This window comes from Brassica rapa, chromosome A09 (assembly GCF_000309985.2).
Source record: "Brassica rapa cultivar Chiifu-401-42 chromosome A09, CAAS_Brap_v3.01, whole genome shotgun sequence".
NCBI lineage: Eukaryota > Viridiplantae > Streptophyta > Magnoliopsida > Brassicales > Brassicaceae > Brassica > Brassica rapa.
Window position 1 is genome coordinate 44,486,731 of NC_024803.2, and position 21,764 is coordinate 44,508,494.

At 38.8% G+C, this 21,764-nt stretch overlaps 6 protein-coding genes across 9 annotated transcripts; 4 read left to right on the forward strand and 2 right to left on the reverse strand.

Annotated features, from left to right (window-relative positions):
• Nucleotides 1-279: 279 nt before the first annotated feature.
• On the forward strand, nucleotides 280-4,997 carry LOC103843669 (FT-interacting protein 3). The gene has a single exon (XM_009120419.3). The coding sequence runs from the start codon at nucleotides 1,329-1,331 to the stop codon at nucleotides 4,284-4,286; it is 2,958 nt and encodes a 985-aa protein (XP_009118667.2). The 5' UTR covers nucleotides 280-1,328; the 3' UTR covers nucleotides 4,287-4,997.
• A 135-nt stretch (nucleotides 4,998-5,132) lies between these two features.
• LOC103843670 lies at nucleotides 5,133-9,329 on the forward strand. Of its 2 annotated transcripts, none has more exons than XM_009120420.3 (14): nucleotides 5,133-5,440; nucleotides 5,676-5,834; nucleotides 5,925-6,041; nucleotides 6,117-6,201; nucleotides 6,437-6,545; nucleotides 6,628-6,695; nucleotides 6,782-6,907; nucleotides 6,987-7,882; nucleotides 7,958-8,158; nucleotides 8,258-8,318; nucleotides 8,394-8,507; nucleotides 8,593-8,706; nucleotides 8,786-8,892; nucleotides 8,979-9,329. In XM_009120420.3, exons 1-14 carry the CDS (start codon nucleotides 5,352-5,354, stop codon nucleotides 8,995-8,997), a joined length of 2,265 nt encoding a protein of 754 aa, XP_009118668.1. In that variant the 5' UTR covers nucleotides 5,133-5,351; the 3' UTR covers nucleotides 8,998-9,329. The 2 variants fall into 2 exon arrangements, with proteins under 2 accessions (XP_009118668.1, XP_009118670.1); XM_009120422.3 differs by having other exon boundaries at nucleotides 5,134-5,440; nucleotides 8,786-8,875.
• A 5-nt stretch (nucleotides 9,330-9,334) lies between these two features.
• LOC103843671 (tetratricopeptide repeat protein 4 homolog) lies at nucleotides 9,335-11,353 on the reverse strand. 2 transcript variants are annotated; one of them, XM_009120424.3, is made up of 9 exons: nucleotides 11,094-11,353; nucleotides 10,799-11,011; nucleotides 10,540-10,731; nucleotides 10,268-10,468; nucleotides 10,113-10,193; nucleotides 9,892-10,015; nucleotides 9,715-9,813; nucleotides 9,534-9,631; nucleotides 9,335-9,487 (listed from the first exon to the last, which is right to left on the reverse strand). In XM_009120424.3, the coding sequence occupies exons 1-8, from the start codon at nucleotides 11,196-11,198 to the stop codon at nucleotides 9,558-9,560; spliced, it is 1,089 nt and encodes a 362-aa protein (XP_009118672.1). In that variant the 5' UTR covers nucleotides 11,199-11,353; the 3' UTR covers nucleotides 9,335-9,487; nucleotides 9,534-9,557. The 2 variants fall into 2 exon arrangements, with proteins under 2 accessions (XP_009118672.1, XP_009118671.1); XM_009120423.3 differs by having other exon boundaries at nucleotides 9,376-9,631.
• A 19-nt stretch (nucleotides 11,354-11,372) lies between these two features.
• LOC103843672 (TATA box-binding protein-associated factor RNA polymerase I subunit B) lies at nucleotides 11,373-14,562 on the forward strand. 2 transcript variants are annotated; one of them, XM_033279702.1, is made up of 3 exons: nucleotides 11,373-12,201; nucleotides 12,643-13,556; nucleotides 13,590-14,562. In XM_033279702.1, exons 1-3 carry the CDS (start codon nucleotides 11,607-11,609, stop codon nucleotides 14,010-14,012), a joined length of 1,932 nt encoding a protein of 643 aa, XP_033135593.1. In that variant the 5' UTR covers nucleotides 11,373-11,606; the 3' UTR covers nucleotides 14,013-14,562. The 2 variants fall into 2 exon arrangements, with proteins under 2 accessions (XP_033135593.1, XP_009118673.1); XM_009120425.3 differs by having other exon boundaries at nucleotides 12,643-14,562.
• A 1,110-nt stretch (nucleotides 14,563-15,672) lies between these two features.
• Nucleotides 15,673-19,836, forward strand: LOC103843848 (acid phosphatase 1). Its single transcript, XM_009120628.2, has 3 exons — nucleotides 15,673-16,625; nucleotides 16,736-16,945; nucleotides 19,513-19,836. Exons 1-3 carry the CDS (start codon nucleotides 16,198-16,200, stop codon nucleotides 19,688-19,690), a joined length of 816 nt encoding a protein of 271 aa, XP_009118876.2. The 5' UTR covers nucleotides 15,673-16,197; the 3' UTR covers nucleotides 19,691-19,836.
• LOC103843673 lies at nucleotides 19,294-21,749 on the reverse strand. The gene is made up of 5 exons (XM_009120426.3): nucleotides 21,408-21,749; nucleotides 21,149-21,252; nucleotides 20,103-21,045; nucleotides 19,927-20,000; nucleotides 19,294-19,686 (listed from the first exon to the last, which is right to left on the reverse strand). Exons 1-4 carry the CDS (start codon nucleotides 21,495-21,497, stop codon nucleotides 19,929-19,931), a joined length of 1,209 nt encoding a protein of 402 aa, XP_009118674.1. The 5' UTR covers nucleotides 21,498-21,749; the 3' UTR covers nucleotides 19,294-19,686; nucleotides 19,927-19,928.
• Nucleotides 21,750-21,764: the final 15 nt, after the last annotated feature.

The following is a 21,764-nucleotide window of genomic DNA, read 5'->3' on the forward strand; positions in this document are numbered from 1 at the left end:
TTACAGTTATGCACGTAGATTAAAAAAACCATTAACTTCTTATATTTTCTAAACAAAAACATCATTAATTATTTACTTAATCATAATTCAACCAATAGAAAAATAGAAGATGTATTACCATTGGTCATACAACATTAATTATTAATAAATTTTACATAGAAAACCGAAAACGACATATAATTTGAAACAAAAAAGTTTCTCTAAAACGACTTATATTAGAAAACAGAGAGAGTATATGGGAACTCTAAAAAACAAGAAGAACGTTGCGTAATACAATGACAAACCTGCAAACCAAGTCCTTAATAACTTTTCTCGTGTTAATCAAAAGATAACTTTTCTCGTGTTAAATCATTCATGCTTCTAATTTCATTGTTAGTTTCTCAAGGTACCATTTCAAACGTAGATGAATTATAACATTGAAAATATAAAAATGCTGATGCGATGATGATTAATATTTACAATTAGTACTTCAAAATTCTCACTTAATCCTGAAGATAAATATGCTAGGCTTTTCTCTTTGTCTCAACAAGAAAATCATGAAGACTGTTGAAACATAAGAACAAATGAATAAATATATTAATCCCTGACAAAGTACTCTTTTGAGACAAAATTGCTGTTCCATAGACCTTTGAGGTTTGACCTGCCACGAGGATTAACCGAGCCCCCTCTTTCCATCACCTCCCACTCGCTAACATCGGCGCGTAAAACTACCAACATTTTTAAATGTCTCACGACTTACCGAAAAAGAGTAAAAAGTAAAAAAAGAAGGAAAGCGAAAGCGGGGGGTCCCAGTGGATCAGGAGGAAAGCAAAAAGCATACGGTAAGAGGCAGAAGAAGCAGAGCAATGTCATTGGTGAGAGACGTCGTTAACTCACGCGCGACCACCGAGCGTTAAGCTCGAGGCTGTTCTGTCCCTTTCCCTTAAGTTCCCTTCCTTCTGTTCTTTGTACAAAAAATTATTTATATACAAAAAGCTGTCTTCGGTATATTCAATTTATTATTTATAATCAAAACTATTTATTCAAAACATTCAATACCGTGACAGAAAATTTAATTTAACCGAAAATATCTGAAAATATTTAAAAATGAGTTTTTTGTTTAAAACCTAGTAAAAACACAAAATCCAGATTCTCTTCCATAGCACGCTCTCTCTTTCTTTAATCTTCTGCATCTTCAGACACACTTCCCTCTCTCTACTCAACTGTCCTCTCACTTGCCTTTGTGCTTTCAATCTCTCCTTCGCTCTCAATATCTTATCTCCATCTCTACGTTATCTTTTCCTTCACTGTCTTCTTTGTAATTCTCTGTTCTTTTCTTCTTCCTTGTCATGACGGTTCCGGACGCAAAAACCAGCTCCGGCAACGAGAAGCTTGTGGTGGAGATAATAGGGGCCCACAACCTCATGCCAAAAGACGGCGAAGGCTCTTCATCACCTTTCGTGGAAGTCGAGTTCGAGGACCAACGTCTACGAACTCACGTCAAACGCAAAGACCTCAACCCAATATGGAACGAGAAGCTCGTCTTCCACGTCATCGACGTCAACGAGCTACGTTACAAAACGCTAGAGATCAGCGTTTTCAACGAGAAGCGTTCTTCGAACAGCAGAAACTTTTTGGGTAAAGTCAGAGTTACGGGTTCTAGCGTTGCAAGAGAAGGAGAATCAGTCGCTAAGCTGTACACGCTCGAAAAGAGAAGCCTTTTCTCGCACGTGCGAGGAGAGATCAGCTTAAAACACTACGTCACGACTACAACTGAGAACGATGGAAATATAAGTCGGGTTAACGGGTCGGGTGGTTCGAAAAAAACCAAGAAAGTGTGCTCTTCAATTGGTACTCAGCAACAACAGCAGCAACAACAACAAATAGCTCTTCTCAATCACCAGCAACAGAATCAACAAAGGATGCTACCGTTTTATCCAAACCAAGGAGAGATAAAGCCTCTTGTGATAACCGCTCTACCCGGTCCAAGACCCGGACCTGGACCCGTCATTTACCCAAACGGGTCGAGTGAGTTTTCTCTCAAGGAGACAAAGCCACGTCTTGGAGGAGTTACCAGCGGTTTGAGCAGTCACAAGGACAAGACAAGCTCGACTTACGATCTCGTCGAGCAAATGCAGTACCTTTACGTAAGAGTCATGAAAGCTAAAGACTTGTCCGTATCCGGAGAAGTCGTGTCTGAAATAAAGTTGGGTAATTACAAGGGAGTTACTAGAAAGGTTAATTCGAGTAGCCTCGAGTGGAATCAAGTCTTCGCATTTTCTAAAGAAACCATTCAATCATCCGTAGTTGAGATCTTCCTCAGAGAAGTAAACCGAGACGAATACACCGGTCGGGTCTGGTTCGATTTAAGTGAAATCCCCACCCGGGTACCTCCGGATAGTCCGTTAGCTCCGCAATGGTACAAAATAGAGAGTCGAAACGGCGTCGGAGGAGAGCTTATGGTTTCCGTATGGTTCGGGACTCAAGCGGATGAAGCTTTTTCCGAAGCGTGGCATTCAAAAGCTGGTAACGTTCACATAGAGGAGCTCTCTTCTATCAAATCAAAAGTTTACTTGTCTCCCAAGCTATGGTACCTTAGGGTTTCCGTAATTGAAGCTCAAGACGTTGCTGTTATGAACAAAGGATCAGGTCTCATGAGGTTCCCTGAGCTCTCAGCGAAGCTACACGTCGGGAGCCAGATCTTGCGGACCACGGTCTCGGCTTCGAACCCGACACGTAGCTTTACGAATCCGTACTGGAACGAGGATTTGATGTTTGTGGTTGCTGAGCCGTTTGAGGATTGCATTAATGTTATAGTGGAGGATCGTGTCAGTGGTAATGATGTTGGGAGGGTTCAGATTCCGGTTTTGGCTGTTGAGAGAAGAACCGGGGATAAACCGGTTGGTTCGAGATGGTTTACTTTAGACAACGGTAACAACAATAGTCAGTTTGGTTCGAGGATTCATCTGAGGCTGTCGCTAGACGGTGGCTACCATGTCTTGGATGAAGCCACGATGTACACCAGCGACGTTAGACCGACAGCGAAAGAGCTTTGGAAACCGCATGTCGGGCTTTTGGAGATCGGGATTCTCGGCGCGACGGGTCTGATGCCGATGAAGGTTAGAGACGGGAAAGGTTCTGGAACAGCTGACTCGTACTGCGTGGCTAAGTATGGGCCTAAGTGGGTGAGAACGAGAACCGTTGTGGACAGTCTTTGTCCGAAGTGGAACGAGCAGTATACTTGGGAAGTTAACGACCCGTGCACGGTTGTAACCATTGGTGTGTTCGATAACGTGCGGGTCGACAAGAGTAACAGCAACACGCGCGATGCGCGGATCGGGAAGGTGAGGATCAGGTTGTCAACGCTGGAGACGGAACGTGTTTACACGCATTCGTATCCGTTGCTTGTGTTGCACGCTACTGGAGTTAAGAAAACCGGTGAGCTTCATTTAGCTGTTAGGTTATCGTGCGGCAACGCTGTTAATATGTTTCAGATGTATACGTTACCGCTTCTTCCGAAGATGCATTATACTCAGCCGTTAGGAGTTCATTTGATTGAGCGTTTGCGTTACCAGACGCTAAACGCAGTTGCTGCGAGGCTGAGTAGAGCGGAACCGCCTTTGGGACGCGAGGTTGTTGAGTACATGCTTGATCACGATTTTCACGTTTGGAGTATGAGAAGGAGCAAAGCTAATTTTTTCCGTCTGGTTAACGTGGTTTCGAGTTTGGTCTGGGTTGCGAGATTGGTCGAGGCTATGAGGAGTTGGACCAAACCGGTTTGCTCTACGGTTTTCGTTGCGGTGTTCTTGTTTATGGTTTTGTTTCCGGAGCTTATATTACCGTCTTTGTTTCTCTACGCGGCTGCTGTTGGCGTTTGGCGTTTCAGAAAGCGGCCTAGGCACCCGCCGCACATGGACGCGCGTATCTCCCACGCGGAGACCGTGTTTCCCGACGAGCTTGACGAAGAGTTCGACACGTTTCCGACGAGCAGAGGGTTTGAAGTTGTGAGAATGAGGTACGATCGAGTTAGGAGCATCGCCGGGAGGATTCAGACGGTAGTTGGTGACATGGCGAGTCAAGGAGAGAGAGCACAGGCGTTGCTGAGCTGGCGTGATCCGCGCGCGACGTTTATATTCTTGGTGTTCTGTTTGGTCTCTGCGGTTGGGTTTTACGTCGTGCCGGTTAAGTTAACGGTTGCTGTTTCTGGTTTGTATTATCTGAGACCGCCTCGGTTCAGGAGGAGGCTGCCGTCGCGTGGGCTTAGCTTCTTTAGGCGGTTGCCGTCTAGAGCCGATAGCTTGCTTTAGATCTTTTTGTTTTAAAAACATGTTGTCCTTTATGTTATTACTAGTAGTGACTTTAGCTTTTGGTAGGCTTCTTGATTCAATGGATTTGTTTTGGTCAAGTTAACCGGTGTAGGGACTGTACCAACAAGTTGCATTAATGATTAGGAGGATGCTTTGTTGTTTCATTGCAAAAGTTTGCTAACTGCTTGTAGTTTTTCTTTTTGGTCCCAATGAATGACTTTCCTTGCTCTGTGTGACATAAAAGAATAGACATGACTCAATACCCCCTCTTGATTTGTCATATAGTAAGGACTTGCTAACATTTTATGACTTCTTCATCTCAATGGTCATTGGTCAGCGAAATGATAAATTTTTGTAATGGTTGAAATATTTATTTTTGTTAATTACTTATATTTCTAAACTAAAAAATTTCTTGATTTTAAGCTAATTTTGATGAATAATTTTATGAAATTGTGTCTATTTTACATGGAGAAATAAAACATTACTGGTTCTAGTTTTAACCTTAAGGTTTAATGTAAATGTTACTATTTTTGAAAATATGAACTAATCTTCAATTTTCTTAATCATGCAAAACAGAAAAAAACTAGTTTTGAGATAAAAAAAAAATTAAAATATGAACTAATCTTCAATTCTCTAAATAATCATGCAAAAGTAGAAAAAAAAACTAGTCTTGAGGTAAAAACTAAAAAATTGAATGAAATGTATTCAAATTTGTATATTGGTAAAGTCACCAGAATTGCAAAGTGTGTTGTCAAATATGTAAACAAATATTAAGGCATAATTTCAAAATATTAGAAAATATAAGGGTATCATTAAAAATTAGAGAGACTGTGTTTAGATAATCAAGAACAGATCTTTTAATGTCGAGCAGACCGCATGGCATCGTGTTTCTCCTTGTAGGTTTCTTAATCGGCTCTTCATCAATCATCAACCCATCACGAGCCGTCGGAGCCGCCCCCGGAGAGAAAATTCGGCAGATTAGATCGGCGAATTGGGCTCGCTTTCTATAGGATTTGTTCGTCCTCGCATCTATATGGATTCGCTGTGAATTTTCGGGACTTAGAGATGACGGAACCTATGTGGTCACACGATCAACCTTCTCCTCGGTCTCCGATACCATCAACCAAACCTGTGGCTAATTCCCATCGCCAAAGGTCATAACTTTCTCGTTTTTATCATTTTCTGCTTCTGAATAATAGAAAAAAATTGTTTTTTTTCAAAAAAGCAAATTATAGAAACTTGGAACATGAGATGAGATCCAGCGTTAGATCAGATAGCTAGAAGGCTCGTTTAGGAGAGATTGTTGTATATTAGGATCCGAGTTATGTTTTTAAAAAAAAAGACAACTTTAGTATAGATGAATATTGATTAGTTTGAGTGTTTGTTCAGGTGTAGGAGCGTCTTCAAGCTGCTGGTCCAGAGAGAGATTTCACCTAAAACGAAGTTTGTGCCAAGGAAACGATTGGGAGCTAACCGATGCGGTGCTGATTCGTCTTGCGGAACTAGTAAGCAACCAGTGAGCGAGCTGGGACATAATCTTATTTCATGGTACCTTTCTGTCTAATGTTTCTTCAAGCTTAATGTATCTTCTGTGAAGATTAGTTTATGTGATTGTTACTCCCTTTCCTTGTTATGTAGGGTTGAGGCGGAGTCATTGCATCATTTATCTGCTGAGTACTGTCCTCTTGTGCCTCCTCCAAGGTCGACTATTGCAGCAGCTTTTAGTTCTGATGGAACAACTCTTGCTTCTACACAGTGAGTATTTATGAGTAGTATTTGTTGTAATATTGCTAAGGAGATTTACTTGGGTTTATTTTTTGAATCGTGTAGTGGAGACCACACTGTAAAGATTATTGATTGTGAGACAGGGAAATGCTTAAAAGTTCTGAGCGGCCATCGGAGGACACCATGGGTGGTGAGTTAGATAATGCTAACCTTTTTTCTCTTTACGTCGTTGATTAGCTCTTAGCTTGACCATAACTATCTCTAGACTACTACCTAGTGGCTATATTGTCACTGCCTCATTGGTTATGTTAGGATGGATGATAGGCGCCAACTTTGTTATATATTCGTTAAGGTGTAGCATGTTAGACAATGATTTAAACGTTAGCTCACTGCTTTAGTATCTAATGTCATCGAGTTCTCTGCAGGTCAGATTCCACCCTCGCCACTCAGAGATAGTTGCTAGTGGAAGTTTAGATCATGAGGTGCGCTTATGGAATGCTAAAACTTCGGAGTGTATTAGATCTCATGATTTCTGTAAGTATTTTGTTATTTTTCCTCTTCTACTTTTTTCTCACAGAGAATTAACTTTCGTCCTCTTCTTCTTTGCACAAAACAGATAAACCTATTGCTTCTATAGCTTTCCACGCTGGAGGTGATTTACTTGCTGTTGCATCTGGTCATAAGGTATCTTATTGCCTTTCAAACATCTCATGAAGCGCACGGCCTATCCTTTCAGAATAACATTTGATTTTAGTGCGTTTCTTTTGTAGTTGCACATATGGGATTACAATAAGAGAGGGGAGGACTCATCGCCAGCGATTGTGTTGAAGACAAGGCGTTCTCTGAGAGCTGTTCACTTTCATCCACATGGGGTCCCTCTTCTCTTGACCGCAGAGGTGAGCTATATATATATTGAGGATTGGGTTATCAGTTCGGCTACTTAGTGTGCTTACTCTTATCAACTGCAAATGGCAGGTGACTGACATTGATTCATCAGACTCCGCAATGTCCAGAGCAACATCTCCAGGCTATCTGCGATATCCGCCACCTGCTATTTTCTTCACCAACACGCAGAGTGGCGGTCGTACTAGTATGGCAGCTGAACTGCCACTTGTGCCATTGCCTTACTTGGTTTTGCCTTCATATTCTGCTGATGATCCAAGAAGCCAACAGCCAGCTGGTACTACTGGTCCGAGGAATGCACAATCAAGGTTTCAGAGTAATCAAAGTTCCGGCAGAACAATGTCTCCTCCCACTCTTCCCTTGGCTATGTCCGGTGATCTTGCTGCCCAAGCTGGAGGTAGAACTTCGACCACTGCAGTTGATGCCATGGATATAGACGAAGCTCAACCTATTGGAAGAAATAGAGTTCCCAGTCAAGTCGTAAGACAATCAGAGCAATTAGTTCACCTCAGAGACAGAGTTTCATGGGAGGTACCTTTTCTACAAGGGTGGTTGATGGCTCAGAGCCAGGCTGGTGCTAACTCAGGGGTTCTTTCTACTGGTAGTAGTGGTCAGGCCAGCTCAACTCCGCATATAGGTTCATCCACAGCTAGTCTAGAGGCTGCAGTAGCGTCATTAGAAATTCCTGGTGGCGTTAACTTATATGGGGCTTCTGCAAGAGGAGACTCCCGGGACCGAGTTTCACAGTCCCGGTTTGCGGGATCTGGTTTAGCTACTCAACAACACCAAGGAACTGATGCTCAACCTGTGGTAAACAGAATCCCCTCTGAACTGGCTTCTTCCATTGCTGCTGCAGAGCTGCCTTGTACTGTCAAACTGAGAGTGTGGGCACATGACATCAAAGACCCATGTGCGATACTCAAGTCCGACAAATGTCGACTGACAATACATCATGCGGTTCTTTGCAGGTAAAATATTCTCCTTAATATCATTATACTAAATAATATTTCACTTTTGTTGATGGGGTTACATTATCTTTTCAGTGAAATGGGAGCCCATTTCTCGCCATGTGGGAGATATTTAGCGGCCTGTGTTGCTTGTGTTCTTCCTCATGGTGAGACAGATCCTGGTTTGCAGACTCTGGTCCAACAAGATTCAGGGCTTGCAACTTCCCCTACTCGACATCCTGTCACAGCACATCAAGTCATGTATGAACTTCGTGTGTATTCTCTCGAAAAGGAAACGTAAGTGTTACATCTTACATTACTCAGCTTTTAAAAATGGCGGCAGCATATAACAGACCACTGATGGAGAGAGTGTCTCGTGTGTGTGTGTGTCTACAGATTTGGTTCAGTACTTGTGTCAAGGGCAATTAGGGCTGCACATTGCTTGACCTCTATCCAGGTAAACCAACTTTAAGGAACACTTGTATAGGTCCATGAGATTGTGAATACTTTATAATTAAAAGTTTCCGTGCAGTTCTCACCAAACTCCGAGCACATATTGCTTGCATATGGTCGGCGTCATGGTTCTCTTTTGAAGAGCATTGTGAGTGATGGAGAAACAACATCACATTTTTTCACTGTGTTGGAGGTAAACGTTTATGCTTCTGTAGTTTTGGATCTCTAGGTCAAGTAGTTGTTATACTGATTTGCATCTTTTTTTTTTCTTCCACTAGATTTACAGAGTTTCAGATATGGAACTGGTGAGAATACTACCTAGCTCAGAGGATGAAGTTAATGTTGCTTGCTTTCATCCTTCACCTGGAGGAGGTCTTGTGTATGGAACAAAGGTAAGTGATCCAATAATGTATAACTCTTCTCAGGCCCTCAATTATACAATCAACTAAAACTTTCTTTATACTTTCCCAGGAGGGGAAGCTTAGGATCTTCCGGTACAATACAGCTGTTGCGTCCAACCTCACTGCACCCAACAGCTCACCTGAGAAGAACCTTACCGAGGTAGAGTTACTGAGAAGGTTGATCTTGTTGAAACAATCAAAGTTAAAAAGAGTTTGAAGGGAACTAATATATGATTTATTTCAATTTTCATTATGAACAACAGGTGCAGACTTATGCATTAGAATGCTAAGCAGAGAAGAATTCAGGTCTCAGCCGTTATATATACATACACATAGTCGGATCTTGCATCGTGGGCTTATTCATCTTCCTCTACTCGCTCTGCTTTTTTAGTTCTCAATTATAAATCTGAGAAGCTTTTTACATTCACAAGCTGGATGTTTTCTTTTTATACCGTGGAAGGTTGCAACGTTGGATGGTCTTCTCAGTTTTCTTAGTCAGTTATTTGAAAAGACTGCAGAAAAAATGTTCCAAAAAAAATTGTTGTTGTAGCTTTGTAACTAAGTTTGTAACCACGTTCTTCCTTTGTAAGTTTATCTTTACTTGTTTGATTATCTCCCCTTACTCCAAAAAAAAACTTTTTTCTATCAAGACGTTGGAACTTAATACATAACACTCAGATTGAGAACACACTTGGGTCATGAACGGTAAAGTTTTCTAAATGTGTTAAAAGTGTTACAAAAGTCGAAATGCTGCCACACAATGTTCAATACTCTTACAAGTACATAAGTTCGAAGATTCCTTTCAAAGCCGCCAACACCTAATGGTCCTTATAACTCACCCTTCAACTTGGGGGACTCCATTTACCGGCAGCAAAGTCCTTATAGAACCTGGTCCTCTTCGAGACAATGTAGAAGACTAATAAACCAACAAAAAAAAAAAGATAAGTTCACACGAACAAAGCTGAGAAAACAGAATCCGATATGATAACAGAAACAAACCTGGGATCTCAGGGATGACCAAGTTTGGTTCTTTCAACACGTCATGCAATGTTCTCCGCTCGTTCACTTTAACCATACCAGACGAACCCTTTCCTTTCACTTTTGCCACAGTTCATAGAAAATGTGTGAGCATTTAGAGAGATTGACAATATATTATCATGAGTTTATGATTCTTACCGTTGTAAGGTGTTTTGGGTAAGCTCGTGTCTTCATCTCCAGTGGTTTCGGCTTGAGAACCTTTAGTACCTTCTAGAAGATACTGAAGAACTCTACTCCTAGGCAATGGAGTTCCCGAACCCGCCTAGAGAAAAAAAAAAGCAAAATGAGAAGAATGTTCAACGTGTTAACACCAAATACATCATAACACAGTTTAGTCTATAGGAAGAGGAGTTGGTTACCTCGTAGTAAAGCTCGATTGCTTCACGCGTGTACTCGTGGTTTTTATCCCATGGGAGAGGTGGGCTATCCTCTGAAAACATGTTTGGAGCGCTAAGGAAGGACAAGAAACTGAACTTAACAAAGCTAAATCAGTGAGTTTTTGAAAAAAGGATATCATATCAAGATGGGTTGCAAACATGTCAGTTTCACAGAAGTCCTCAACAAAGTCACTTGTCATCGCCTCTGCGTAAAGAAGCAGTACAGGCCAATGTAAGATGTTGTTTTGATCCAACACTGGCTTCTTCAGACCCGTGAGTTCCCGGTACATTGCTTTGCCAATCTTAACTCCTCTGTTTTCAAAAGCAGAGAGACAAGCCTACAGCCAAAACCCAATGAGACACTGAATAAAAAAAAGCTAACTACTTAAGCTTTCAATAGTTTCTTTACCTTAGCTTCCACTACAGCCCTTGACACTTCAGCCTCGTGTTCTTCTTTCTCTTTCTTCTTCAAAGTAACCACCTTTAGAAGTTTCTTCATATCCTCATTACTCGGATCCTTCTCGATTCCCTTCTCACAATAAGACTTTGCTTCACTCAGCAAGTCCAACGACAATGACGCCTTCGCAGCTCGGTAAACAGCCTATCAAAGCAATGAAACCAATCACGAAAACGATCAAGTAGAGAGATAAAGGAAGTGCCTTTCTTACCTTAACGTTATCAGAACAAAGCCTGATAGCTTCCTCAGCATCAGTAAGAGCACGACGATAGTTTCCTAATAGTAAATTAACATGAGCTCGATTCGAGAACAAGATCGAAGTCTCTGAGTCACTTAGAACTCCCTGGTTAATGGCCTTCGTGTAGTTCTCTATTGCTTCGGAGTAATGCTTCTTCCCTTTCTTCACACATTCGTTTCCTTGCTCCTGTATTCGAACAAAGCCGTTTTAACCATCAGAGTGATTAGAATGGTTCAGAGGAGAAGGAAAAGGAGTAGACTTTTTTTACTTTGAATTCGATGGCGGCGGATTCTTTGAGAGCAGTGATAGCTATGAGGTCTGCCTTTTCGTTCTCCGTCATCGGTTCCGAACCAGCTTCCATCCATAACGCCATTGATTCGCAGCAAGAAAAGATTGAGCTTGATACTACTTAAGACTCGATTAACCTAAGATGAAGACAGGAACAGCAGAAGTAGAAGAAGAAGAAGAAGAAGAAGAAGCTTCGAGCTCTTTGGACCGGTTAAATACAATCTCTAACCGAATACCGGTTTAATCCTAGTATTCCGGTTTGATTTTAACATCTTTCATGGGCTTTGATAATAACATATCTATGACAGTCAGTGAAATGGATCTATATATTGGGCTTTAATGCATCATATAGAGCCCAATAAAATAGGTGTACGACGTCGTATTGAGTCGGGAGCAATCTTCACCCTCTTCGTGTTTTTCGTAAACCTGATTTAGGGTTTATCTCTCTCTCTCTCTCTCTCTCTCTCTCTCTCTCTCTTTCCTTGAATCAATCATGGAGACTAATAAGATGATCTGCAACGGCTGCGACAACGACGAATTCGAAGAAGAAGACGGCTTCTTCTACTGCCTCCAATGCGGCGTTCGAGCCGACGATGTAATCGCAACCGCCGTCGAAGACGAGGACTTCGCCGGAGACGGCGGAGGTACACGCGTCGGAGGAACGTATTCGCAGCTCAACATTCGCCGTGTAACAACGCAACCAACAGCTACTCCTTCGCAGCATCTCGAGGAAACGAATCGCTACTCCCAATTTCGCTCTCAGCTCAAATCCGCAAGCAAGATCACTCAGCTTAACGGCGGCGGCGGCGACGTAGGAGAGCCAACGGATCCGGAGGATTTCGGAGGAGAAGAAGGTGTGAAGGCTTTGAGCTACGAGGATTGTTACCAGCAGACGAGAGAGAGATACGCTAACGGTCTTATCATGATGATAACTTATCAGTGCGATGCGTTGGTTGAGAAGTTCAACGTGACGCCGTTAATTGTTGGGCTTGTGGGACCCATCTGCTTGCGTTTCTTGGCGCTCTCTGGTGCCTTTGATCAAGATTGGGCTGATAATGCTATTCGTGATTCCGAGCTTCAATCTCAAGGTAGCATAATTATATAATTAAACCCGAGAACAGGAATATAGATCCGATTACAAGTGACTCAAACAGAACCAATACAACTGCGGAACAAGTGCGGTGCGGTATCAATATTAATACAAACATATAAATATATAGTTGACAACTGCTGAACAATTGCGTTACAGTTTTAATAGTAACATTTTTAGAGATTTTTGTTACTATTAACTATGGTGCGGTTTGTAACATTGGGACTCTAAGTAGTGATTGTGGTGACAACTGCGGAACAATTGCTTTAGAGTCTTAATAGTAATATTTTTAGAGATTTTTGTTACTATTAACTGTGGTGCGGTTTGTAATATTGGGGCTCTAAGTAGTGATTGTCGTTCTCAACCGTTTACTTGTTGGACCAGTTAGTGTTATTTATTTCATTTCTTGATGTTATGTTCTTTAATTTCAATTTGTTAGAGACAAATGGAGAAGTAAAAGAGGTTAAGAAGCGGCGTAGTAACCGAGACAAAGATAGTTCAGAACACCGTAGCTTTGATGGTAAAAGAGCAGTAACGATATGGCTAAGTCAGCTCAGGAACTCTCTACCACTGTCGAGCTCTTTAGCTATATCTTTCCTTGCTTGTCACAAAGCGGGAGCACCGGTTCTACCCACGGATATAGTGAGATGGGCACGAGAAGGAAAGCTTCCTTACCAATCATGTTTCCTCAAAATTCAAGAACTGATGGGAGAGCGAACAGCTACTTGTCCCGTGGGAGCTAGCGTCATGTTTCGCCCCGATGAGATTGTTTCTGCTCACAACTTGGAAGTGCAAGCGGCTTCCATTGCTGATGTTATCGGTTTGGTTTTGCCTCCTGTGAATTTCCACGGCATTGCTTTGAACTATCTGAAGCGTTTGTCTGTTCCCGTGGATAAGGTTATGGATCTTGTGCGTCTCTGGGCAATGCCTTCGGAGATTTACTTGTCCAAAAGCCAGCACAGGCTTCCCACTCGTGTCTTTGTCATGTCTATTCTTGTTGTGGCGATACGGATGCTTTATAACATTAATGGTTTCGGTATGTGGGAGAAGAGTTTGGTTGATGATGCTGCTTCTGAGGAGTCTGGTGATGATGATGATGGAGAGTTAATACAAGTGAACAAGAAAGCGACTGAGTTTGACACTAAAGAGCTTATGAAGACGCTTGAAAAGAAGTATCACGAGCTTGATGCTGAAACCACCGCTGATTTTGAAAATGATCTTTGTTCATATTTAACGCACGGGAAGAACGAGATCTTTGCTGGGTTAGAAGCAGCTTCAGCTGATGACACTTACAGAACCGTTGGTAAGCTGTGGAGTTCTTACCAGAAGGAAGAAGAAGAGGAATCTGAAACTCCATCCAAGAGGGGAAGAGACACTCCTTGTGAGCCATCAATCGAATGTTCTCCATCAACACCAGATGATAATAATCAAGAAGATAGTGGATCAAAGGAGAGAGCGATAAGCAGACTAATAGCAGACATGGGAGAGAACTATTTCGTCTACATACCGCCACGGGTGAAAGTAAAGAGACAAGGGTATATTCAATACGTGAGGAAGAAAGATGATGGAGCATTAGTATACGCAGTTCACGCTGATTACTACATTCTTTTGCGTGTTTGCGCTCTGGTCGCTGAGATTGATACTAGGAATATGCATAGAGGTGTGTTGAGCTTTGAGAGAAGGTTAGCTTGGATTGAGAAAAGGATTGATAATGTTTTGCATCTAACTCCAACATCTATGAAATGTAAGCACTGTGACTATGGTAACGTTGATTCAGAGGATCAAGATGACGATATGGTTTTGTCTTAGTATCATCATTTTTTGTGCTAACGTTGGAAATGATCACGAGGCGTGTGGCTAGCGCTGGGAGCCCTAGTTCGATATTCTCGGTGAATGGTAAGGCTCCTTATGGGGTCAAAGTGATTGTAAACCCTAAGAGACTTGTGTCTAGCCATGTGGATCAAACGTTGAGCTATAGGGTTTGGGTGTGGCTACCTTTGTGAAGGGACAGTTGATTTGAGTCAACTCTAAGAATATGATGCAGCGAGTTAGGAGTCCAATATCGGTGATCTTGAAGAATCAGTGAGCCAACGTTAGAAATGTTTCAAGACGTTGTGTTAGTGTCAATGGTCGATTTATTAGGTAAAGACGGAACGTAAACCAGAAGTAAGCTACATTTGAGTTGGGAGTGAAGCTGATTGATTGATTGTTTTTTTTCTTTCTAAGTATTAACTGTATTTCATTTTTCAGATTTTATAAATGAAACTACATGTGTTTCTATCGTATAGTGAACCATAAGCATATGTATATGCCATTCGTTTAATTTTCTTGTGTAATACAACAAATTCAAAACTACCTATTTAACCACGTTGTTTGTTTTTGCTAAACCATTCATTTACTCTACTAAACAATACTATTAGTTACGAGCTACTATCGATTTGTTGAAAAATGAAGATTATATTTTTGTCAATTGTTCACATGGTTTGTTCATGTGAACAGCTAACGGCAGCTCAGATTGCAGTTGAACCACTTTCTCAGTAAAATTAATTTATTATATTTCTATATTTTCCTCTAAAATAGAGATCTCTATTATAGAGGTGAATTTGCTATAATGTATGCCTCTATAATAGAGTTCTTCTATTTTAGAGAAAAATATAGAGGAATCCTACTTTTTACCTTTATATTTAGAGATGAAAATAGCAAATCTCTATATTTTCCCCTATAAATAGAGGAACTCTATTATAGAGTCATACATTAGAGCAAATCCATCTCTATAATAGAGTTTCCCTATTTTAGAGAAAAATATAGAGATAAAAATAGAGGTGGGTTGGAAATTGTCTAATATGTGATTAAACCACTGAAATGGTTAACAAACTATTAACAAATAGCATCATGATTTAAAGAGTGGATCGGCATGGAGTGTGGTTTATGAACTTTGTTTGACCAATTCGATCCTTTTAATAATTGTTTGTCTAAGAAAATAGCTTATACTTAAGTTGATATGGATATATATATATATATAAATTCACTAAATCATTAATTTCCGAGATCTAAATCAATATGCTATTAAAAATATATGTGAGCCAGTTTTATACGTAAATAAAATGGCAAGTGGGAACAAGTATGAATTGTTCTTGAAGGTCATGCTTAGCCACTTCCTCTATGTATATTAGATATGTTTGTCTATATAATAATATCATTTAAACGTTGTCCTCATATATACTAGCAAATCGCATATTCAGTTGGTTTTTCACCGCTATTTATTTTTTTTAAATTAAATTCCATGTGCTTGTATTCCCATTCTTCAATCAATTTGTCACCATAACCTGACCACATACTTCTAGATCTACATTTCTCCAGTCCTTTGACTCCTTTCCATTTCACTTAAGCAATTTATAATGTATTTACTTTGATATGGAGACTTAGATCATTTACGTTGGAGCATATGTAGGTTTCGCGTGATTATGGTGTCGTTAAGACTACGTAAAAATTTATTCATTGCAATCTTTTTATCCAAAGTATAATTCTCAATAATGCAATGTGTACCATCTGTGCCCAAAATCTCTTGACAAATTAGCCATGTCGCGTAATGCTTTTTCACAATTTTAACGCCACTAATTGAGGAGATCAATTGCTCATGCAATCATACTTACTTATCAATTAGTTTAATTATCCACATTCTTTTTGTTTCTCCCGCATATTAAGCTAAACTTTCATAATTGTGTTCCCCTAATATTTAAGGTGTAAAAGAACAATTACCAGTATAGTAAACAAAGATCAATATATATATTAAAAAAAATCTGGATATGAAATTACAATAAAATATTTAAAAATTAATGAAACGCCAAAAAACTTGGATTCAGATTTGTGTTTTTTTCTTTCTGAATTCTTTATTGTTATGGCTTACCCTGACTCTTCTCTACCTATAAAACCCTCTTTACATACACACTTGTGATCAGATTTTCTCAAAGATCCAAAGCACTTCTTCTCAAACATGGACCGATCCATCTTTCTTTCTCTAGCACTAGCCTCACTCTTGGTCGGAGTCGTCTCAGCTCGTGACTGGAACATCTTGAACCAGCTCAAATCACTCGGTTCATCCCCAAGCCAACCCGGTCTTGTTACTTCGGGGCTATCGACCAACCTGAAACGGTACTGCGAAAGCTGGAGGTTCAACGTGGAAGTACACAACATCAGAAACTTCGACGTGGTGCCTCAGGAGTGCGTGTCTCACGTCCAGAATTACATGACGTCATCTCAGTACGAGGATGACGTTGAGAGAGCCGTCGATGAGGTCATCCTTCATTTCGGGAGCATGTGTTGTAGCAAGAGTAAGTGCGATGGCATGGACGCTTGGATCTTTGATGTTGATGACACGCTTCTCTCTACCATTCCTTACCACAAGAGCAACGGCTTCTTCGGGTAAATCTAATACTATTAGCTCTCTGGTTTGACCGGTTTAAGATAACCGGGGTTTAATTGTGTCCAATTGATCTTTAATTTTTTTTTTATGATTATGGAATTGAAAACAGAGGAGAAAAATTGAACTCTACTAAATTCGAGGATTGGGTAAGGAAGAGGAAAGCACCACCAGTGCCACACATGGTTAAGTTGTACCATGAGATCAGAGAAAGAGGAATCAAGATCTTCTTGATCTCTTCTCGGAAAGAATATCTCAGATCTGCCACCGTTGACAACCTGATCCAAGCCGGTTACTATGGCTGGTCCAACCTCATCCTCAGGTATTATTAAACCAGAGATTGAAAAACATACTCTCTTCGGTTCATACATTATCTAAACCGAAAAACAAGAGAAACCAATACAATAAGCAGTTGCTAGTTTCATATATACAGTAATTTTTTTATAAATTAATAATATTCGAACTATAAAATATTATTAATTTATAAAGTTATTAATTTACAAAAAAAAATCTTCTTTACTTTTGTATATTTTATGTAAATTATTAAAAATACTTGATTTTATGATATGTAATGATTCAATTTTACAGATACAAATTTTGTATTGTTTTTATCCGATTATTTAGTGTATATAAAATATTTATCTTAAATATAGATGCATTTTAGATGTAAAATGAAAAAATAACATCAAAACATTTTAAAGTATCTAGAAAATTAAAGATATAATTTACCATTTTAATATATTGTTTATATTTATATAAATTTTATACACATTAATTTGAGACGTTTAAAATTTCTTAATTTATCTATTCTATTAAAACAGCAGTATGACCCATTGATAAAAGTTATGTCCAATTTAAAATATAACTGCATATAATTAATTATATTAATAACTATTTCAATCAATATATTTTATAACCTCTACGTTAACTAAACCCAAAATTCGCGGAACCCACTTCTTCTTCTTTCTGAAATATGAGAGAAAGTTGCTCCTTCTTCTTTTAATCTGTCTGTAAATTATAGTTTTACTTTTTGTTTCTGTTCCAGTAGTTACTCTTTGCTTGATGCGCTATCTTGATTCGAAAACTAGAGTGTTCTGATTTTCATCAGTTTTTTTACCAATAAAAATCAGAATTTTTTGGTTCATTTTCCTTGACTTTTTGATCTGAGATTATAGGACTTGGAGCTTTTACATTTTTTTGGGAGATTCATTTGGTTTTGATTGACAAAAAGTGGATAAGTTTGGGATGGAGATAATGTCGAGTTTCGTTGAAGAAAGAGTTAAAGTATGAATCTTAACAGAGAAAGCTTAAGTTTATAAGCTTTGATTGAAAGTTTAAATTGGGAGTTGTCGTCAGAATCAAAACGGTGACAGTGGAGAAGACGATGAGCTTTTAATAGGTGTGCGGCCGGTGCCTTTAGCTCTTCATTCCAAACATGTGCATTGAATATTACTGCACATAAAAGTAATTTAATAATTTAATTTTAGATTTTATTTTCAATTTTGATTTCTTATTTGACTATTTTAAAAAAATTAAGCTAATAAATAATTAAATAAAATTATTATAATGTAAAACTAAAAACAAAATATTAAGCTTATATATAACATATTGATGAAATTATCAATAACAAAAATAAATTAATATTAATCTAAACCACATGAAATAATTTTGGTTCTCTGTATCATAATTTTCTCTAATAATATAGTAAAAGTTTTCTTAAAATCTAATTATCACAAATCAAATTTATTTATTGTTATCTATTCTATTTTCAGATATCTATTCTATTAAAACAACAACATGACCAATTAATAAAAGTTATGTCCAACTTAAAATTTCAAAATCTATTCTATTAAAACAACAACATGACAAATTAATAAAAGTTATGTCCAACTTAAAATTTCAAAATCTATTCTATTAAATTAAGAACATGACCACTTGACATAGGTTTAGTCCAACAATATAAACCATGAATCAATTAAGAAAAATAATAAATATAAATAACTGTTTATAAGAAAACTAAATTATTTAATTTATCTATTCTATTAAATTAGGAACATGATATTATTATGATAGTATTACTTATAAAAATATATTCTGTAGGTTTTAATTTAACGGGTTTTAAATAGGTTATTCAATTAAAAATATTTATTAAATGTGATTTTACTTAAAGTTAGTGAAGACCTTATTAACCTATTTACATATATATTTAACTAAATATATTAAAATTTATTATTTTAAAACATTTTTTCAAAAAAAATTGTTCGTCTTTCGGTGCGGGTTGGAATTGATATTGGTTTTTGGATATAACATTTTAAGAATCGTTCGAGTATATAGGTCAAACCTAATAGATTATGAAACTTTGATTTTCGGATCGATTCCGAATCGGGGTTTTTGAATGCAAATATTCTTGACTAATTATGTTAGGTAACTACTAAGAAAATATAATATGTTGCTAAATTTAGGAATAAATTTTAAAAATACTTTCTGAAATACATATGACATAAGTGTATAATTATGCAGCTTGACATATTTAATATAGTTACAAAAAATTATATTAAATTAAATTATTATTAAACACAAATATAATTACAAAAAATAACACAAACATAAAAAATAAATTTTTCAAAAAATTAAAACGAAAAATATACCCGCCCTTTAAGGGCGGGTCAAAATCTAGTTGAGTATTAAATTAAGAGTAATTAGGGCTAATGATGACATACACACCACAAAAGCTAAATTTGTCCATTCACTAACACTTTCATTAAAGTTTTCAATATATTGACTCCAGTTGAGCTAAAAACCATAGTTATACACCCCTCTAGTTATTTATTCTGGTTTGCTCAAACCAGATTAGACAAACCAATGTACTAAAAGCTAAAAACAATGCAGGGGGCTAGAAGATGAACAAAAAGAAGTCAAACAATACAAGTCAGAGAAGAGGACATGGCTAACAAGTCTTGGTTACAGAGTTTGGGGAGTGATGGCAGACCAATGGAGCAGCTTTGCAGGTTGTCCTCTTCCCCAGAGAACCTTCAAGCTCCCTAACTCCATCTACTATGTCGCCTAATCAAAACATAATAAACCTCTGATTTTAGCTTTCATTGTACAAGAAGAAGAATCCATAAATAAGAGAGAACAGTTTTGGTTCTGATTCTTGTTTTTTGTCTTCCATTTTTCATGTTATATTATATATGGATAACAAATGTTTTTTTTTTCAGTAGTACCAAATATACTACAAGAGAGAAATCAAATCAAAATAAAAATCAAACACAATCAAGTGAAAGTGTTGAAAGAGTGCAGCACCATTATTTATCTCTCTTCAAAGCTTTCTCCAGCCTTGCCTCAAATGGTGTTGAATGCCAATTCACGCTTTTATCCTGCATTGTCCACACAAAAACATGTCATTCTCAAAGAAATAAAAAGGACTTGATTGATTATTACACTCGTGGCTGTTGGTTTTGAAACCGGTTTAAGCGTACCTCTCTGTACTTACTGGTGGTGTTCGGTATTCCCTTGAATGAAGATACAGAGCCGCCGCTATCTACTGCCTTTGAGTGATCACCCCAGTACCCACCAACTGTGCCTATGATAGGTGTTTCATCATGACTCTTCCTCGGTGACTTCCTTGGCGTAGAAGCAGCCGAGAACTGTTTGATCTCCTCCGATGTCAATGCACATAGCACAGGCCTTTCGTCATGGCTGTTTATAACCCGCTTTGAGTAGCTTGCAGGCTTGTTTTTCTCCGGTGTGTTAGAAACGCTGTTGCATTCGCTACCCGTCTCAGATGTTGACAGCCATGTCGAAAGGCTAGCATCAACAGTTAACTCTTTGTTTCCAGCTTTCTTGGGTTCATCAGTCTGAGAGTCTCCGCCGAAAGAGAAGGAATCCTTTTTGTCTGGTTGATCTGAGATGAGGTTGTTGGAGTTCTCCTTTTGAGACTGTTTCTGCATCGTCTTCCCATTGGACTTAGCGGATTTCCACTGAGTAAGATTCTCAACGGGGTTAAGCACTCCTTGTGCATAGTGGTTTCCATCTCCAACGCTCTCAGCAGACCTTCTCAGCTGTGCATCAATCTTAACTCCTTTGGTTAGCTTATCCTCACTAAACGCTTCATCACTATAAAACTCTTCATCCAGGTCGCTTTCACCGCAGTTTAACTCATCCTCCTCCACTTCATCATCGCTTTCTCTGCAATTCTCGTACCTGTAGTTTGAAGGATGTGAACCTGAGGGGTTCGAGGCAACCTCAGGAGACTGAACAGTCTTGCTTGGATTCACTTCGGGCACAACCTCTTGTTTCTCCTCTTGCAAGAGTTCTTCAGCAGAATCTTGTAACGCAACGTTGTCATGAGTTTTGACTTTGGAGTCAAAAGTGACTCTCTTCCTATTAGGACTTGGACTACTTTTCTCTTCAGCCTCGTCACTGACAAAAATCAGCATTTGTTAAGCTTTAAACAAAGCTCAAAAGCTTGAATCTATAAGAACAACTAGCCACAAAAAAAAAAAAATCAAAATCAATCACGCACCAAATTTCAGTGATTGGAATCACCGAGCTTTTCGGGATGATCTCCACAACTGCAGAGATTCTATCACTGAGAAGATCAGCTTTTGCAGATTCCACATAGAGATTCTATGCAACAAAAGCAAAGAGTTTCTTCGAGTCAAGCAAACTAAATTGGATAAAAACACAAAGATGATCTAATCTATCTATCTGGAAGATGAATCCAAAGAAAAAGCTCATGCAAAAATAAGAAACTTTTCTCAGGAAACACGCGAGGGACTTACGTTTGCTTTACCCTGATCGGACTCGGACTCTCTACGTTTCTGACGCCGGCGATTACTCCGGCGACCGAAACAACGTGGAAAGCAACCCATAACTGGAGATGGAGATGAATTTCCTTTCGTTGGGGGGGGTGTTTCAAGGTCTTTGATCGGGTTTAAATGGGTCGCAGTAGTCGCACATCGAAATTGAGGAGGGGAGCGTGGTAGGGACGACGATCTGAAGAGCGGGGGAAAAAGCTACAACTTTGGAATTGGGATTTTTATTAGGTTTTAATATTATTGTTTTCCGTATATTATTTTAATACTCCAATATCTGACTTTTTTATTTTTATTTTAATTAGGGTTGATAAAGTAACTGAC

Excerpts from the sequence above, each read along its gene's own strand:
- LOC103843670 (XM_009120420.3), top strand. The coding sequence starts at position 5,352 with ATGACGGAACCTATGTGGTCACACGATCAACCTTCTCCTCGGTCTCCG. Across the intron at positions 5,835-5,924 it reads GGACATAATCTTATTTCATG|GGTTGAGGCGGAGTCATTGC; the intron begins GTACCTTTCTGT and ends CTTGTTATGTAG. Across the intron at positions 6,546-6,627 it reads TATTAGATCTCATGATTTCT|ATAAACCTATTGCTTCTATA; the intron begins GTAAGTATTTTG and ends TGCACAAAACAG.
- LOC103843669 (XM_009120419.3), top strand. The coding sequence starts at position 1,329 with ATGACGGTTCCGGACGCAAAAACCAGCTCCGGCAACGAGAAGCTTGTG.
- LOC103843848 (XM_009120628.2), top strand. The coding sequence starts at position 16,198 with ATGGACCGATCCATCTTTCTTTCTCTAGCACTAGCCTCACTCTTGGTC. Across the intron at positions 16,626-16,735 it reads AAGAGCAACGGCTTCTTCGG|AGGAGAAAAATTGAACTCTA; the intron begins GTAAATCTAATA and ends AATTGAAAACAG. Across the intron at positions 16,946-19,512 it reads TGGTCCAACCTCATCCTCAG|GGGGCTAGAAGATGAACAAA; the intron begins GTATTATTAAAC and ends AAAACAATGCAG.
- LOC103843672 (XM_009120425.3), top strand. The coding sequence starts at position 11,607 with ATGGAGACTAATAAGATGATCTGCAACGGCTGCGACAACGACGAATTC. Across the intron at positions 12,202-12,642 it reads TTCCGAGCTTCAATCTCAAG|AGACAAATGGAGAAGTAAAA; the intron begins GTAGCATAATTA and ends TCAATTTGTTAG.
- LOC103843673 (XM_009120426.3), bottom strand. The coding sequence starts at position 21,497 with ATGGGTTGCTTTCCACGTTGTTTCGGTCGCCGGAGTAATCGCCGGCGT. Across the intron at positions 21,046-21,148 it reads ATTCCAATCACTGAAATTTG|TGACGAGGCTGAAGAGAAAA; the intron begins GTGCGTGATTGA and ends GATTTTTGTCAG. Across the intron at positions 20,001-20,102 it reads CCACCAGTAAGTACAGAGAG|GATAAAAGCGTGAATTGGCA; the intron begins GTACGCTTAAAC and ends TGGACAATGCAG.
- LOC103843671 (XM_009120424.3), bottom strand. The coding sequence starts at position 11,198 with ATGGCGTTATGGATGGAAGCTGGTTCGGAACCGATGACGGAGAACGAA. Across the intron at positions 10,732-10,798 it reads TTTGTTCTGATAACGTTAAG|GCTGTTTACCGAGCTGCGAA; the intron begins GTAAGAAAGGCA and ends TTGCTTTGATAG. Across the intron at positions 10,194-10,267 it reads TTGCAACCCATCTTGATATG|ATGTTTTCAGAGGATAGCCC; the intron begins ATATCCTTTTTT and ends AGCGCTCCAAAC.